A 14,871-nucleotide genomic window follows, 5' to 3' on the forward strand; every position below is an offset into this window, starting at 1 on the left:
AAAACACAAAAGAACTGGTTTAAACCAGAAAACAATACACTTACCTCTCCTGAATTTACGGGATTTACTGATTTCTTAATTGTCTGAGTCCAGAAGAAAAGGACAAAAAATCCCCCCCCCAAAATATGTATAATATATATATGTAGTTTCCTTTAGTAATACAAGCAAAGCCACTCAATAATGGTAATGGAAGAGTTGTCAGCTCCTCTTCCACATTCCTCACCAATTCTCAGGTTAAATTGCCAGTAATAAAATCCCCCTCGATATACCTTCTTCTCAAGGAACCAGGATTGGTCGTGAAAATCAATGTTAGTGGTTTTTCCCCTCTTCAGTTCTGACCAGGTGTTGCTCCTGCCCACACTCATGGGTTGACCAATGCACAAACACTTTTGAGTAAAGATTGGAATTTCAAATCTGAGACCAAGGGAGCTGGAGGATTTGCTGGAGGGACTGGGGTGTGTTGCATATGAGAAGACAATCAGCTCGTGGCCACCTGAACCATTACCTGGAAAAGCTGCAGCAATGTGGCACCTGCAATAACATTCCAGAAAGCCACAAATTCTATATAGGTCCAGCATATTAAACCTGGCTGTAAAAAAGGAATGATAGCAGACTTACAAAAAATGTAAGCGCTTGAATTGCGTAATAACCAGCTTTTAACTTACGCTCCTGAGAGAGCACTTTTGACTGTTGATCTATCTACAACTGACCCTTCAATCCATTGGCTTCCACAGGCTTTAGGAAATTCCTGTGGATTTTGACAGCTGTTGGCTTATATGCAAGGTCCATGCGTTACAGAAGCATAAAACCCATTCTGATGCTTTAAACAGATATGGAGAAAGCTCCAGCCCCCACACCCTCTGATTACAAAAATGTGACTGCTTTCATTGTGGGTGTGTCTCCTGCTGTTTGATCATTGTTCAGCATCTTTCAAGTTAGCTCCATTAGGAGGAGAAATTGCTGAGGGATTCAGGTAATTTGATGTAAACCTGTTGATTTTGAAAATAATAAAAAAAAGAAATACAAAAGCCTTGAAGACAGTCTGAATGAAATCAGAGATAATTTATCATTTTCTAGTCTGCATTCATATTTGTTATGAGAATTTTCAGCTATTCTCTCCAAATTGTATTTCCAATTTTTTTTTTCTGTCTCCAGGACTTTCTAGATCCTATTTTTCCTGCTTGTTCCCTGGCTATGTAGGCTGGCAACACACTCCAGTAACAGTATCTTATTGCTTAGATCTTAATTTGAGCCGTGGAAAAATATTTTCACTTTTTTCTCCTTCTTGTTAATTATCCAGAGCCTATGTTTTGGGCACTGAATCCATTCATATTTATTCCAAAAAAGGAGATTATAATTTTCCTTCTTGTCTCCTGAATGAAAGACACCGTCACACTGACACACTTTAATTAAGTTTCACCTAACCACCAAGAATTTCAGACGTGGTTTAAGAGAGATTATATCAGCAAAGATAAAATAATTTTTAAAAAAATTAATTATGGAGCCAAAAAGCTTCCCAAAACGGAAAGAACATGCAACAACGGCACGTATCACTCTGTGGTGACATAAAAGTCCACAAGGATTGAGTGAACGCCTGGTGAATGTACAGTAGCCATTGCTCCCAGGTATCTGCTGGAGGTGGGAAGGGTAACTCGAGGAGCAAGTCACTCTGACAGCAGATATAAACCCAAATATTCTCTTTAGAAGAGATAAAAGGAGAAAGCAGTGGACTTCATTTGTAGTACTCATTTGGTAAATTTCACCCCCGCACATGGAAACATTCCTGAATTGTTACTTGGAGACCAGAATCAGCTCCATCAGAATGACCCTCATCTGGGCCTTCAACTTTTGCTTAATGCTTGCGCTTCAAGCATTAGATCAGCTTCTTCAACCTCCAGCTTCAGGAACTTCCAAATACACTGTAAGAAAGTGGCTTGTGATAAAGAAAAGTTACTAACAGGATTCTTGGTGGGTGCAAAATTAATGCTGGAGAAGAGCCTCATATTACTGGAAAATTAAAATACTGTTGGGAGGTTGAGGGTTTTGTTTTCTGGGAGTTTTTTGGTGGTTTTTTTTGGCCAAATCTCATTTTCAATTAAACCATTTAGTGAAAGCAACATTTGGCCAAAGCAGAGTGTGATTTTCACAGAACAGCAATAAAATATTTAGCATGTTTATGTTCCCAAAAAATAAAAACAAACCAGAACAAAATGCACAAAACAAAACATTGTGCTGAAATGGGCAGACTAGATTAGTCTTTTGCTGCAATACCTCTGGTTTTGCCCTTTGTCTGAGAAATGCTAGGCAACAGACAATTCCCACTTCATCAATTGGAGCTAGGGATGCTCCATCTGTGATGAGCTCTGATCTGTTTACAGACCTGCTTACAGCTGCCATCCCGATTTAAAAGCATTCTACGAGAAAGCTTTTCCTGTTTACAAGCTCACTTAGCCAGACTCTGGTTTTCCTGGTCACTTAAGCACACATTTTACTGAAGTGCTGGAGCAGATTCCCGAACTTAAGAGAGGCCCTGACACTGCGAGCAGGGCCAGGTTGTTTGAAGTTAAGCACATGCTTAAGTGCTCTGCTGGATTTTTGCCCAAGCTGCCAATCTTTTATAGTTAATCATTTATCACCCCGCTTATGTTCTGGTAGTTATGCTTCAGTGTGCAAATATGTAAATTGCTTTCATACAGCTCCACGCACTGAGCACAAATAATGCTTCCTCAGCCCTTTGCAGTTCTCCAGTCCTGTGACACCTCAGATAGATCAAGCGACACTTAGAACTGGCAAGAAAGTTACTTCTCCCTTAATTAAACAGAATCATTACCGTGTTCGTCTTCTTAATGGTGAGGCACATTCACAGACTTGCAAAGTAAGCAAATAAATAATGCCAGTTAGCTCTAACCTGACAAGTATCACACATTTTGCCTCTAGAAGCATGTCCACCGATCCATCTTCCTCCTCCACTCCCAGAGTGAGAAAGGAATCAAGCTGTCAAACGTATGTAAGCATATTTGCATAACTTTGGCACAGATTAAGGTAAATCACTGCCTACAAGGGTGTTTGCAATGCATCACAAGGTAATTCTCCCAAACACCAGTGACCATTTTAATTTTTCTTTCCCTCCTGAGGTTAATTGCTGTGAACTATAGGAGAATGTCACCTCCACTTACCTGTGCTCTGTTGCTTTGTATTCAGAAAGCTCACAGCCGCCATGATTTTTCACAAAGAATTAAAATTGCCACAAGGAGAGAAAACATAGTTACTGCCATTCAGTTCTAATATATTTATTGGAATGATAGGCAGCAATGGTGCCTCACTGAAACGGAGCCTTAAAACACAATTAGTTGCAGTTCTATAAATTGCAAAGCCAGTTATTCTGCGCTCCTGCCTGTGGGCCTTCCATGCACCCACTAATGAAAAGGCTGCTTTTCCCAGATGTCAGGTACTTTTGCAAGAAATGAGCAGCAGGAAGGGAAAATGACAGTCTGTTCCCTTGCTCTGTAGAGCAACTTTTTGTAAAAATTTATTCTCTGTCAAGCAAACTGCCTGAAAAAAACCCCTCAGTCAGCTACATTTTCTAAGAGGAAGCTTGAACACTGCTCAGATTAGTCATATTAAAACAAATTAATGCCGACAGCTGGTCTCACAATCATTACTTGAAAAAAAAATAAACCTCAAGCTTTAAGTATAAATTAATAAAAAATCCAACTCCTAAACAAACAAAGAAGCAGCAATCTAAGCAAATGGGCTCTCCTGTGATAGACTGGCTGACACCATGACCCTCTGAACAGGACAAAACTCATCCCCTGAACTGTCCTGGGTTTGGGTCCTGGGACTGCAAAACACTCCTAAGATTCTCCTGCAGAGTTGGGCTGGCAGATAAGGTCCTGGGCCACCCAGGACACAGATTGCTGGAGAAGCAAAGGCAGGAGGGACTCACAAGAGAAACCCTCACGCTTGGGAAAAGGAAATCTCAGGAAGGGTTCACTGCATGGCTGTTTTGGGATTGGTGGGGAAATAAAGCCCCAGGAAATGAGGAGTCTCAGACAAATTTCAGAAGGTTTCTGTTCAGTTCAGGTCCTGGATGGAGATTTGGCCTTCACCCCAAATACTAGGAGGTTTTCCTGCACTATGTAATTCTTTAAAAATTACATGCATGTTAACTTCTTTTGGTTGTAACCACCAGCTAATTACCAAGTTACATTAGAGCAAGCAAGTTTGTAGCATTTCAAAGGAAATATCCTGTGTTAAAGTAGGTTAGAAAAGACACAGAAAGATACCACTTGTATGAAAAAATGCATGGTGGTGAAACAGATATTTTCCTTTCACAGTAGGTCAAATATAACAAGCCCTTGATGGAAAATATCCACTCACTTCTGGAGATCTAGTGAGATGGAGACACAAATATCTGAGCAGCTAAATATAGTTCTGGATAGCAGTGCTTTGTACAGTAAGTTCTAGTGTCTCTTAACTTAATATGGAAATTGATACAAAAATAAAATCACAGCATTTTCAGAGTCTGTCTCTGCTTGTGTGCTCACCGCGACTCACACCACCAAATTTCTTGAAATTACTCTGCAGTTTTTGTCTTGCACTGCCTCACATGCCAAGAAGGCAGAATATGATGTCCATCACTAAAAGGCCACATCTGTTGAGATATATTAAGGTTACTCCACAGAAAGTCAATATGAGAACTGCACTGAGAATGCCTTGTCCTTCAGCATTTCTGCAAGAGCGATAAGCTAAGTTCAATTAGAGGAGTCTAGGTCTTGGTCAGGGGTTTCCCCAGCCCTAAATGCCAGTGGTTCAATAGTGCAATGTTTGTTACTGGACATGTGCCCTTTGGATCAGCCTGTGGTTGCTGAAGCTTGGAGCCAGGCTTGGGCAGGTACTGCTAGAGCTGCAACCCCCTCAAGAAGGAAGAGGAGGCAGTGGGAACAGTGAAGAGCTGTGGTAGTGATACATGGCTTTCTCATATTTCTACCTTCTCATTTCGAGGCAAAAACCCAGGTTTGGACCCAGGTGTGATTGCTTTTGCAGTGATTTAAATTTAAATTCAAATTTCCCAGACCTGACTCTACACAACCCTGTCCCTTGCTCAACCAATGACCCCAGAATCAGGTGTGCAGGACTTGGTGGCTGTACACTGGGTCACAGGACAGTTCAGGTCAGGAAGGGCCTCCTTGCAGGAGAGGTGACACCCTGAGAAGGAGGGTGCAGACGACAGGAAGTTCAGAGCAGAGGTGGGCTCCATTCCTGGCCAAGTCCCACTGCAGTCACAGACAGCTGGGGTGAACTTGGTCTGGTGCTTTTTCTCCACATTGCAGAGAAAGCACTGGATGATATCCAGCCATTATTAACAGGTTTGTCTGCAGTATTGACCTGAGCAAAAGGTAAGCCTTTAAGTCAACCTCACTTTATGTAACATTAGAGGCATTTGCTCTTACAACGCATGTGAAAAATAAAATGCAAACAAAACAAGGTGTGTTGTCATTGCCTTTACATTATCCACCTTCAAAGTTAGAAAGTTATACCAAGCATAAGTCAATAAATAAACAAATAATGAAAATATCAACAAGCTTGATTTCAAAGGTCATGGGAAGTGGGAGAATGCCATGCTTTCAGCCTTCTTCTTTCTCTTTTCAGTCCTCAAATGGCGAAATACTGTGCCCTGCCGTGGGGTGAGGAGGGAGCTCTTGCAGGAAGCAGCTGAATTCAGAGCCTTTATAAGCAGATGAACTGGATTCAACACTACTAAGAGAGACCAAAGAGAACTGCAAATCACTTGGTGACCGCCAGCTGCTGTGATGGTCAGCCCCAGCTCACCATAACCCCTGCCTCATGGATGGATAACCAGGACTGATGTGGGGCTGTACCACACACCTGGAAACTCTGCAAGACAGGTTCCCAGACCTTCCCCAGCCAGAGAAGCTCATCAAGCAGCTTCCCAAAGACAACAACAGGAGAAGACAGTTTTTCACCTTCAGGCTGCATGAAGCCATGATGGAGAAGGGGGCATCTGGAGATGTCCCACCACTGTGACACACAGCACACCCCAAGTAGGTGCAAGACAGAAGTTCTTCCTTCCCTACCACAACTATAGCTCCCAAAAATATTCTCTTCAGCTGGCTCCTGCTCACAGAGCCCCACATCTATCAGATGCAGAGCATGGCACCCTCCATGTTCTCATCTCTTTTGCCAAAGACATCTGGGTGAAATACCGCCACCATTCCAAAGCCATAGGAAAAGGGTCTTCAGGATTCACACAAACAATCTGGAGAAGTAATGAGCATCACATCCTTACAAATTAGCTGGGGTGGTAAGAGCTGAAAAAAAAATTTGCATTGCGGTTTCTCCAAACCAGACACCACAGTTTAAGGTTTGACTGAGGCCATGAATGTTCATTCATATCTTTGTTCTCATTCAAAAATGTGAAGACTGTACCAGACTTACAACGAACAGGCACAGCATCGAAATCACTAAAGCTTGTAAAATCTGATTTACTCTGTGAGGGAGAAGGGGAAGTTATTTAGTTTGAGTCATAAGAGGTCTTGATACAATCTAGGCTTCATCATTTCTGAAAAAACAGCTCACTCCCTGGGCAGATATCAAAAGGCTGCTGTGTACAGCTTTGATAACCAAAAAGCAGAGAACAATTCCTAGTGCTGAAGATTACAAGACCTTTGTATCAGCTGCTCTTCAGTATAGTTTCTCTTGTATTACACCACCTGATGGGCACTCTAGGTTTATGGTTAGCTCTTCAGGGATCCATGGATCTGAAATCAGGAAGACAGAAGCTTTGCAGAGGTTTTTAGTTGGAAAAAAAAAAAAAAAAAAAGTTGTGCCACCCTTCGCATAAATAACAATGTCCATTTACCTGCCTTTTCCAGCCTGAGGCTTTTACCCTCTGTAGCATCACCTGCTCCAGAGTCAGAGAGTGTGCAACTCTGCTGCAGGTGAAAGAAGGCAGGCAGAAGGGCTTGGGGTAAATTCTGCCTTCATGTGTGCTGGAAGCCTCTGCTGGCTCAGAAGCCCCTTCTGTGGCCTGAATCCTGCTGGGACCCCATGAAGAGGGATGATGATGCTTGAAGACCCAAAAGCAGAACAGAAGAAAGTTTAAACAGCCAAACACAGAATTTTACTCCCTACCTTAGCTGCTAAGTTTGGGGAGAATGCTTTATTGTCGATGCCATTTGTTTCTGGAGAACACGCATCTGTGAGAGGGAAGAGTCGACTTTGTCACACACCCCATGGGGCTGTGTAAAATAGCTGAGTGGGAGAATTTTTGACACTTTTCCATGCTGGAGTCAACCCAGAAGTGCGGGCCAAGACTCCAGCAAGAGCCTCCCCTGGGGAGACACGAGAATAGCACAGCCAATCCTGCCTCACCATGAGAGCTGCTCTCCAGCACTCCCGTGGTCTCTGATAGAAATTCACAAATAGCACAGAGATGCAAGGAACCAGAGGGGGAAAGGGGAAGGGCAGCTGAGGTTGCTACCACCATGGCCCAACCAGAGCAAATGGCAAACAGGAACAAACCCCTGCAGAGCAGCACTGGGGAAAAACAACACGCATATTGCAAATATTCCCCTGTGCTCATTGTCCCCTTTCTTCTCTTACAAGGAACAATGTAAGAAACAAAACGCACTTTGGAGAAAAAGGTGCTATGGAAACCATAAGCAGAAAGAGTAACTGATGCAGGTTGCATTTTGCACATTCATTTCCACTTGCCTGCACACCAGAGTATGTAGATTATTCCTACTACCACAGATGAGCAGCACCAGATGCAGTGGGCTGAGGTGTTGTTTTATTACCAGCCCCTGTGGTAAAAAAAGGCATAAGGCTTGAGCTCCTCTGCATTCTCCCAGGGACCCTGCAGTGCCAGCAGTATGTACCTCCCGATAGGTAGGACATCCATTTGGTCTTGTAGATAACAAGCAGTTTTGATGAGCTTGCAGAAGGTGTGACTTACAGGTGGCAGCCATGTGAGTCCCACATTCCCAATTTTTCAGTCAATTTCTTCACACCCCGTCAATGCCAGCTGTTCAGCTGCATTTGTTCTACAGACAGTAGCTCTGCAAAGCAGTCACTCCAGCAATGGAGACTGGGATGGTCAATGGCTTAGAGCTTTATGTACTGATGGGAAGCACTGTGGACAGAGGTCTCAATACATCAGCTAGGGCACAGAAAGCTGAGGATGCAGTAAGTAGCACAATGATAGAGTATATGCTTGTGGAGTAGATACTTGTGGAGTGAGGCTGAGGTGAGGATAGCTCTCCACAGCAGACACTCACTGGATCCTGGAATGAGTATGGCACATTCCCATGCCTATACACAGACTGTGCCATAGTGGCAACTTCCCAGCTGCTCATGGTTGCTCCTTGCCTTGGCTGTAGGGTACAACCACCAGCACCAGGCACGTCCACCTTTAGGTGTGCAGCCTGCAGGTACAGCCTGTAACAAATGCAAAATATCTGCTGCAACTGAGGCCAGCTGTGAGGCAACATGCCCAATAAGACCACTGGACCACCACCTAGTGGAAAAAATAACTCTCGTAACAGTACTCAGACACTCTCATAAGGTACTCTGAAGCTGCATGGATGACTACAGGCCCGTGATGCCATTTTTTTTTTCTAGTACCCAAGAAGCAGATGGAGGTTTGTAACTGGTTTTTCCCAGCCAAACTTCCTGCAGAGGGATGACTAGTTTTCAGAGCGTTTAACAGACATGTGACCATGGCCAAATGCCAGATGGCTGGAAAGAGCATTGGAGAAGCCCCCATGATGCATGTCTAGCCTTGGCTGCCAGCATCACGCACCATATGCATCAGCTCCCAGATAGAAAGGCCTTGCTGCTACTCGGGAGTGTGACACAGGGGTATTACACAGCACAATTTTTAGTGATGCCATCATGGAACGGGCCAGAATGAACAACATTTTTTGTTTTCCTTGCTTCTCACTTGTAATCAGTATCACAGGGAATCTGCATTAGATTCATTGTGCAGCCACTACTGATGCTTACAGTAATGGAGGAGAACATAAGTGGAAAGAGAAAGAAGGACACCAAAAAAAGCCTCCACATGGCATCACTTTCTGAAAACCAGCAACTTCAGCTGCAGTTTCATGACCTCTTTATGCTGATTTAACTCTGGGCTGCTATGGAAACAATCAGCCCTAACCTTCCTGCCCACCCTGTCATGAGCTGGCCCAGGGAATTTGACTGCTATTGAACCAGGCTCCTTTTCATTTGGATCAGCTACCTGAGTGTCATACTGCTCAGCCTGCCCAAGCTCAGGAGGCAGCAGCAATTCACAGCAGGATGAGCTGAAAGATATTGTCTTACAGCAACAGCCTCACAGCACACCAGCCTTAACCTGCCTCAAGATATTCTCACAGGCACATTGACAGGGCTTGCAAAAAGCACAGCCTGTTTCAGAGATATTCCAACGCGTGTGCCACGTCAAGTACACACAAATCGGTGACCTGCCCAGACTGATTCCATTCATGCCTTTGTCTGGGAGGTGCTTATGCAAGACATTAAATTAAGCTAGAACTTCACAGACTCCTAATGAGAGTGTGTGTAAACAAACAGGTGGCAGCCAAGTTATAACAACAAAAAAAGAAAAAATCCACCTCCCCAAAAAACACAACCCAAAAGACAGTTGCCTATGTATTTTTAAAAAAAAATTTGTCGCTGTTTTCATTTTCAAGAAATGTGTACACTTCCACAGAATAACCAAAGGCTTTTTTATTCCCATATTCCCATTGGTATCTAAATCACCATCCTGAAATGCAAATTTCAGTCATGTGACAGCATTTAATCTGTATCAGCACAGCACTCCGATGGCTGGATGGGATTTTGGCCCTCTAGTCCATTAACCCTCATTTACATTCCAGAGCTGGAGGTTGATTCAGAGGAAGTCTGAGGATGCTTCATCACATGGAATGATGCTTACTCCTCCTGGGAAGTCCAAGTCTCTGTGTAGTTAACAGCTGGGCCAGTCCGTTCATCACCATCATAAATATGGTCAGTGACATCACCAGCACATAGTGGCTGATGCTGCAAGGAAGAGACAGATAAAAAAAGTGAGAGAAAAATACAAATTTGCAGAGAAGAGAAAAAAAGACCCTGACTTAAATAACCCTCTGAATATTTCTTTTTTTTTTTTTTTCACCATTTTAAGTAGGCCTAATTGTACACCTAGGATGTAATTTTATATACACTGCTCTTAGAAGACAAGTATTATAGCAGTCCTGTCATGTAAAAATCCAAGTCTCTGATGAAATAAAATGGTGGGGACAACAGAAAACACAACGGAGCATACACCAAGTGCGTAAGAGTACCAGGTGTACTTTTAATTCAAATGGATAATTCAGTATATGTGAGTGAAACAATTGCAAAACTTTCATTTGCTGTCAACTATAACAGAATCTAGAGAGAACTTGCCATCAGGCAGACATTCCTTGGTAGTAAGACAACTCAGATATTCATGGCAGATGGAAGTGCAATTTTCTAGAGAAAACACTATCCTAGTGACAAACAGCTTCAAGAGAAAAAAAACCAAAAACCAAAACCCCATTACTTTTTCACCAAACATTGCTAAAATCTGTAGAATTCTGTGCTGTGGTAGCACATGCTAAGAGATTAAAGAGACGAGTTCAAGAGTGCCTAGTAAACACAGTATGAAAATGCAGCTTCTGGGTTAGGATGTCCTGAAGCCACTAATGATTAAAAGCCTAACAAGCAGCAAGATTGTTCTCTGCTTGCTCAAATTCTGTTACCTGAGGTTCACTTCACTGGTGTTACAGATGGGCTGTTTAGGCTGAGACTAAGATTCAATCCAGGACATTCAGTATTCTGTGTTCAATGGGTTCAAGGTCCATTTGGAATTAAATCTGGCTAAGGATGTCAAGAATAACAAGAGGGGTGTCTTCAAAGACACCAATAACACAAGGAAAACTGGCAAATGTGAGTCTGCTACTGAATGGAGCAGGGACCTTTGCAACAGAGGCTGCACAAAAGGCTGAGGTACCGAATGCATTCTTGGTTTCAGCCTTCACTGCCAAGGCTAGCTCTCAAGAACCTTTGACCCAGGAGATCAGGGAGAAAGTCTGGAGGAAGGCAGACTTTCCCTTCATGCAGGGGAATTGGATTATAGACCACTCAGTCAAACCTGACAGCCACGTGTGCAGGTGCCTCCTCAGCAAGTTCACTGATGGCACAAAGCTGGGAGGAGTGGCCAATACCCCAGAGGGCTGTGCAGCCCCTCGGAGGGACCTCAACAGGTTGGAGAGATGGGCAGCAAATGAACGGCCTGAGATTCAACAAAGGCAAATGCAGGGTCCTGCACCTGGGGAGGAATAACCCCAAGCACCAAGACAGGCTGGGAAGCGACCTGCTGGAAAGCAGCTCTATGGAGACAGTCTTGGGTGTCCTGGTGGACAATGAGCTGTCCATGAGCCAGCAGTGTGTCCTTGTGGCCAAGAAGATATCCTGGGGTACATTAGGAAGAGCATTGTTGCCAGCAAGTCGAGGAAGGTGATCCAGCCCCTCTGCTCAGCCCTGGTGAGGCCACATCTGGAGTGCTGTATCCAGTTCTGAGCTCCTCAGCACAAGAGAGACAGGGAGTTCCTGGAGCAGGTCCAGTGGAGGGCTAAGAAGATGATCAAGGGACTAAGAGACAGGAGCATCTTTCTAACAAGGGAAGGCTGAGAGAGCTGAACCTTTTCAGTCTTGAGCAGAAACAAGTGAGAAGGGACCTCTTCAATGTCTGTGAGGATCTGAAGGGAGGGTGTCAGGAGGATGGATGCAGGCTCTTCTTGGTGATGCCAAGCAATAGAACAAGAGGCTATGGGCACAAACTGGAATACAGGCAGTTCCACCTCAACATGAGGGAGAACTTCTTTACTGTGCAGGTGAGTGAGCACCAGAACAGGCTGCCCAGAGAGGCTGTTGGAGTGTCCTTCCCTGGAGAACAGCTATCTGGGCACAATCCTGAGTAAGGTGTTCTCGGGGACCCTGCTTGACCAGGGAGGTTGGACTAGGTGACCTCCAATGGTCCCTTCCCACCTCAACCATTGTGTGATTCTGTAAGATCTGAATCGGGTACTGTTAATGTAAGCCACTAGTCATTCAGAAACCAGAAATCTTCCAAAACCAGTGACATTTCAGGTTAGAGCTGCAGATGAAACACTGCTGCACCCGTGTCCATTATGCATCCAGTGTGGCTTTGGTTTTTCTTGGGATTACTGAAGAAACTAGCACTCTGACATGAGAGGTACCCATACCTCCTGATGTACCCATACCTATTATTCCAAAGTAAATGGCTCTTTAGGACAAACAGAGTAACTTCAGACTCGATGAAGTCTGAGTTTAGTCACAAAAAAGGATTGCAAGGAACTGGCTTAATGACCTGGAATTCCTGCCAGAGGACTCATTCAGTTTGAGAGTTTAGCCACAGAAGAGCAGTAAAGCTCATAACGCCAACACTATCAATCCTCACAACCCTGAGACTGTGACAACTCTGGCGCTAGTCTAGCACAATTTAGACCTGTGGAGAAGCACCAGCTCTCCACAAAGCTGGGTTGCTAACGAGTGTGGGAGAATAAAAGTAATCCAAAAAGTTCTTCCACAGCCAGAGTGCCAGCAAGCAAAGGACCAAACATGGAGAACATGAAAACAGACTTGACGCATGCTGTAAGATTTTTGTTTCAGTTGAGTCTAACTAAAACACCTCACACGCCTTGCTCAAAATGCATAGTTTTAAGAAATCAATTAGAAAAATCCACCATCATAAAAGGGCTCAGACCTCAATGAGAATAATGAGTGGCAGAGCAGCATGTCTACAAGAGCAAAGCTCCTGTCCTGTTTCTGTGGGAAAGGTGTAAAAAGGGGCACAGGGAGAGCATGAAGTCAGGCACAAAGCCTATTGTCACCTGGGCAGTGCACTTTGGACTTCATAGTTCACAGCACATTTACAACAACAAAGATAAACTCCCTCAAGAGCTGCCCTTGAAAGAACACCTGGGTGTGTTACAACTTTGGTTTCAGTTCTCCATGGAAAAGGACACTTTGACAGATGAAACTCAAAGTCTTGCTGCAGTTATCTTCATGGTGGCCTTGAGGACTGTATATTCACCCCAGGTAGATAAGGTTGCTGGCTCCTAAGGGAACAGCCACTCTGGTAAACAGCTGGACACTTAAGATTCTCCTGCCTTATTGGTAACACCTCAGCCTTCCTTCTTACCTGACACCAGAATTCTAGTTTTTCATGTAAGCAGCAAACATCACTTTCCTTGTAACTTCCAAAGAAAGTGTGAATGAGAAATCTGAAAATCGTAAGCCAAATGAAGACCCTGCCTTTATTCCCACAGACACCCCAAGGCCATCACAAACCATGCATGGTCCTCCGACAGACATCTGAGTTCCTGTGCATCCCCCAAAAGGAGTTCTTTCAGATATGATCAGGATTTGGGCTTTCTCAAAGAAAAAAGGTCTTTGCAAACTCTCCTTAGCCACCTGTCAGTTGAAGGACTGGATACTCTGTACTTTGGTAAAGAAGAGAGTGTTGCACACACTTCTCCCTTGCTATATTGCCGAGGTCTGCATAGTTATGCTCCTTTAATAAAATATCAGACATTCAAATATCTGTATATAATGTCATACAGCACAATAAAAACAATTTCAATCTGCTTGTCATGTAATTACAAACAGCCACCATCTCTGGGGCTCAGCAACTGGTACTGCACTGCCTGCAGGCAGCTCTGCCTGGTAAATTACATCTTAGACTGGGGTAATGCTGTATTTAAACAAAGAAAACCAGGTATATGCCACAACAGCCGTGTCAAATCTTGATCCTTATACAATTCAGAACCTGCACCCTTGACTGGATCTGTAGTTACAGTGAAGGAGGTAATTCTCAAAACAAGCTTTCTGCATCAGAAGTCAAACCTGAGCTAATGAGAAGGAGTGAGATTCAGGCAAATTAGATTCATGTGGAGGAAGAAGAGCCATTAAACAGGTACAAGAGAAGAGCATAACAGGGCACAGTGGGGCAATGCTTATAAAGGATGACATGGCAGAGGTAGCAGATGTGGGGGATCAAGGATGATCTACAGTAAGGCAGCATCGTTCAATGGAAAGGTGAGTGCCCATGTACGGATCAACGTCAACAGGCAAAGCTGGTAGTAGGAAATTTTTTTATCAGGGAGCAAGACACCTGCTTCAGTGTCAAGGAACCACAAGGAGAACATATGATATACTACCACCTCCTGGCTTTGTGACAGTCTATATTGGTGAAAAAAAAAAAAGACAAGAAGAATCTAAGATATTAAAAAAAAACAGGGGGATAAGCAGTGGGAATCAATCTTGCTCCAAAACTTGGCTTTCTCCCAAGACAGGCTAATTCTTAAGATGACAGACCTGATTAGAAGCTGGAATGACAAGAAGATGGAGTAAGTCACCATAGCAATTAAAACAACTAGGAACAAAATAAGTAAAACAAAAACAACTTGTGCAAAGACTTGGACAAGCACTCTCCAGAAGAGTCCAGAGACATTATTTCTTTGTGACAGGCTCCTTGAACTGTTCCCAAGCACACACCGAGACCCCAGATTTAGATTCTGAATTTTAAGCTTCCTGCTTTTTCAGCCAGAGGATGCCACACCCTCTCTCCTCAGTTTCACCAAAAACAAATCACAAAACTTATGTTTTAACAGTACAACCAAGAAGGCCCAGCACCCAACCCCAAAACTGACTCTGTTATTCCTAAGACCTAATAAAACCCCAGTTTTGTGCTTTATTTACGTCCCCTGACCTTTGAAATGGCAGAAGAGCAGTTAAGATCATATCTTTATCTTCCAGCAG

The 14,871-nt window shown here is 43.7% G+C and overlaps 1 protein-coding gene across 3 annotated transcripts in view; it reads right to left on the reverse strand.

Moving 5' to 3' along the window:
- Positions 1-9,737: 9,737 nt before the first annotated feature.
- PIGN (phosphatidylinositol glycan anchor biosynthesis class N) overlaps positions 9,738-14,871 on the reverse strand; it is a 99,247-nt gene continuing 94,113 nt past the window's right edge. For all 3 annotated transcript variants that reach the window (XM_041475998.1, XM_041475996.1, XM_041475997.1), the window contains one exon: positions 9,738-10,065. In XM_041475998.1, coding sequence (XP_041331932.1) covers positions 9,942-10,065 — 124 coding nt within the window. In that variant the 3' untranslated portion in view covers positions 9,738-9,941. The remainder of the gene's footprint in view (positions 10,066-14,871) is intronic.

The sequence above is a fragment of the Pyrgilauda ruficollis genome, unplaced genomic scaffold, assembly GCF_017590135.1.
Source record: "Pyrgilauda ruficollis isolate IOZ18807 unplaced genomic scaffold, ASM1759013v1 scaffold37, whole genome shotgun sequence".
In the NCBI taxonomy this organism is placed as follows: Eukaryota; Metazoa; Chordata; class Aves; order Passeriformes; family Passeridae; genus Pyrgilauda; species Pyrgilauda ruficollis.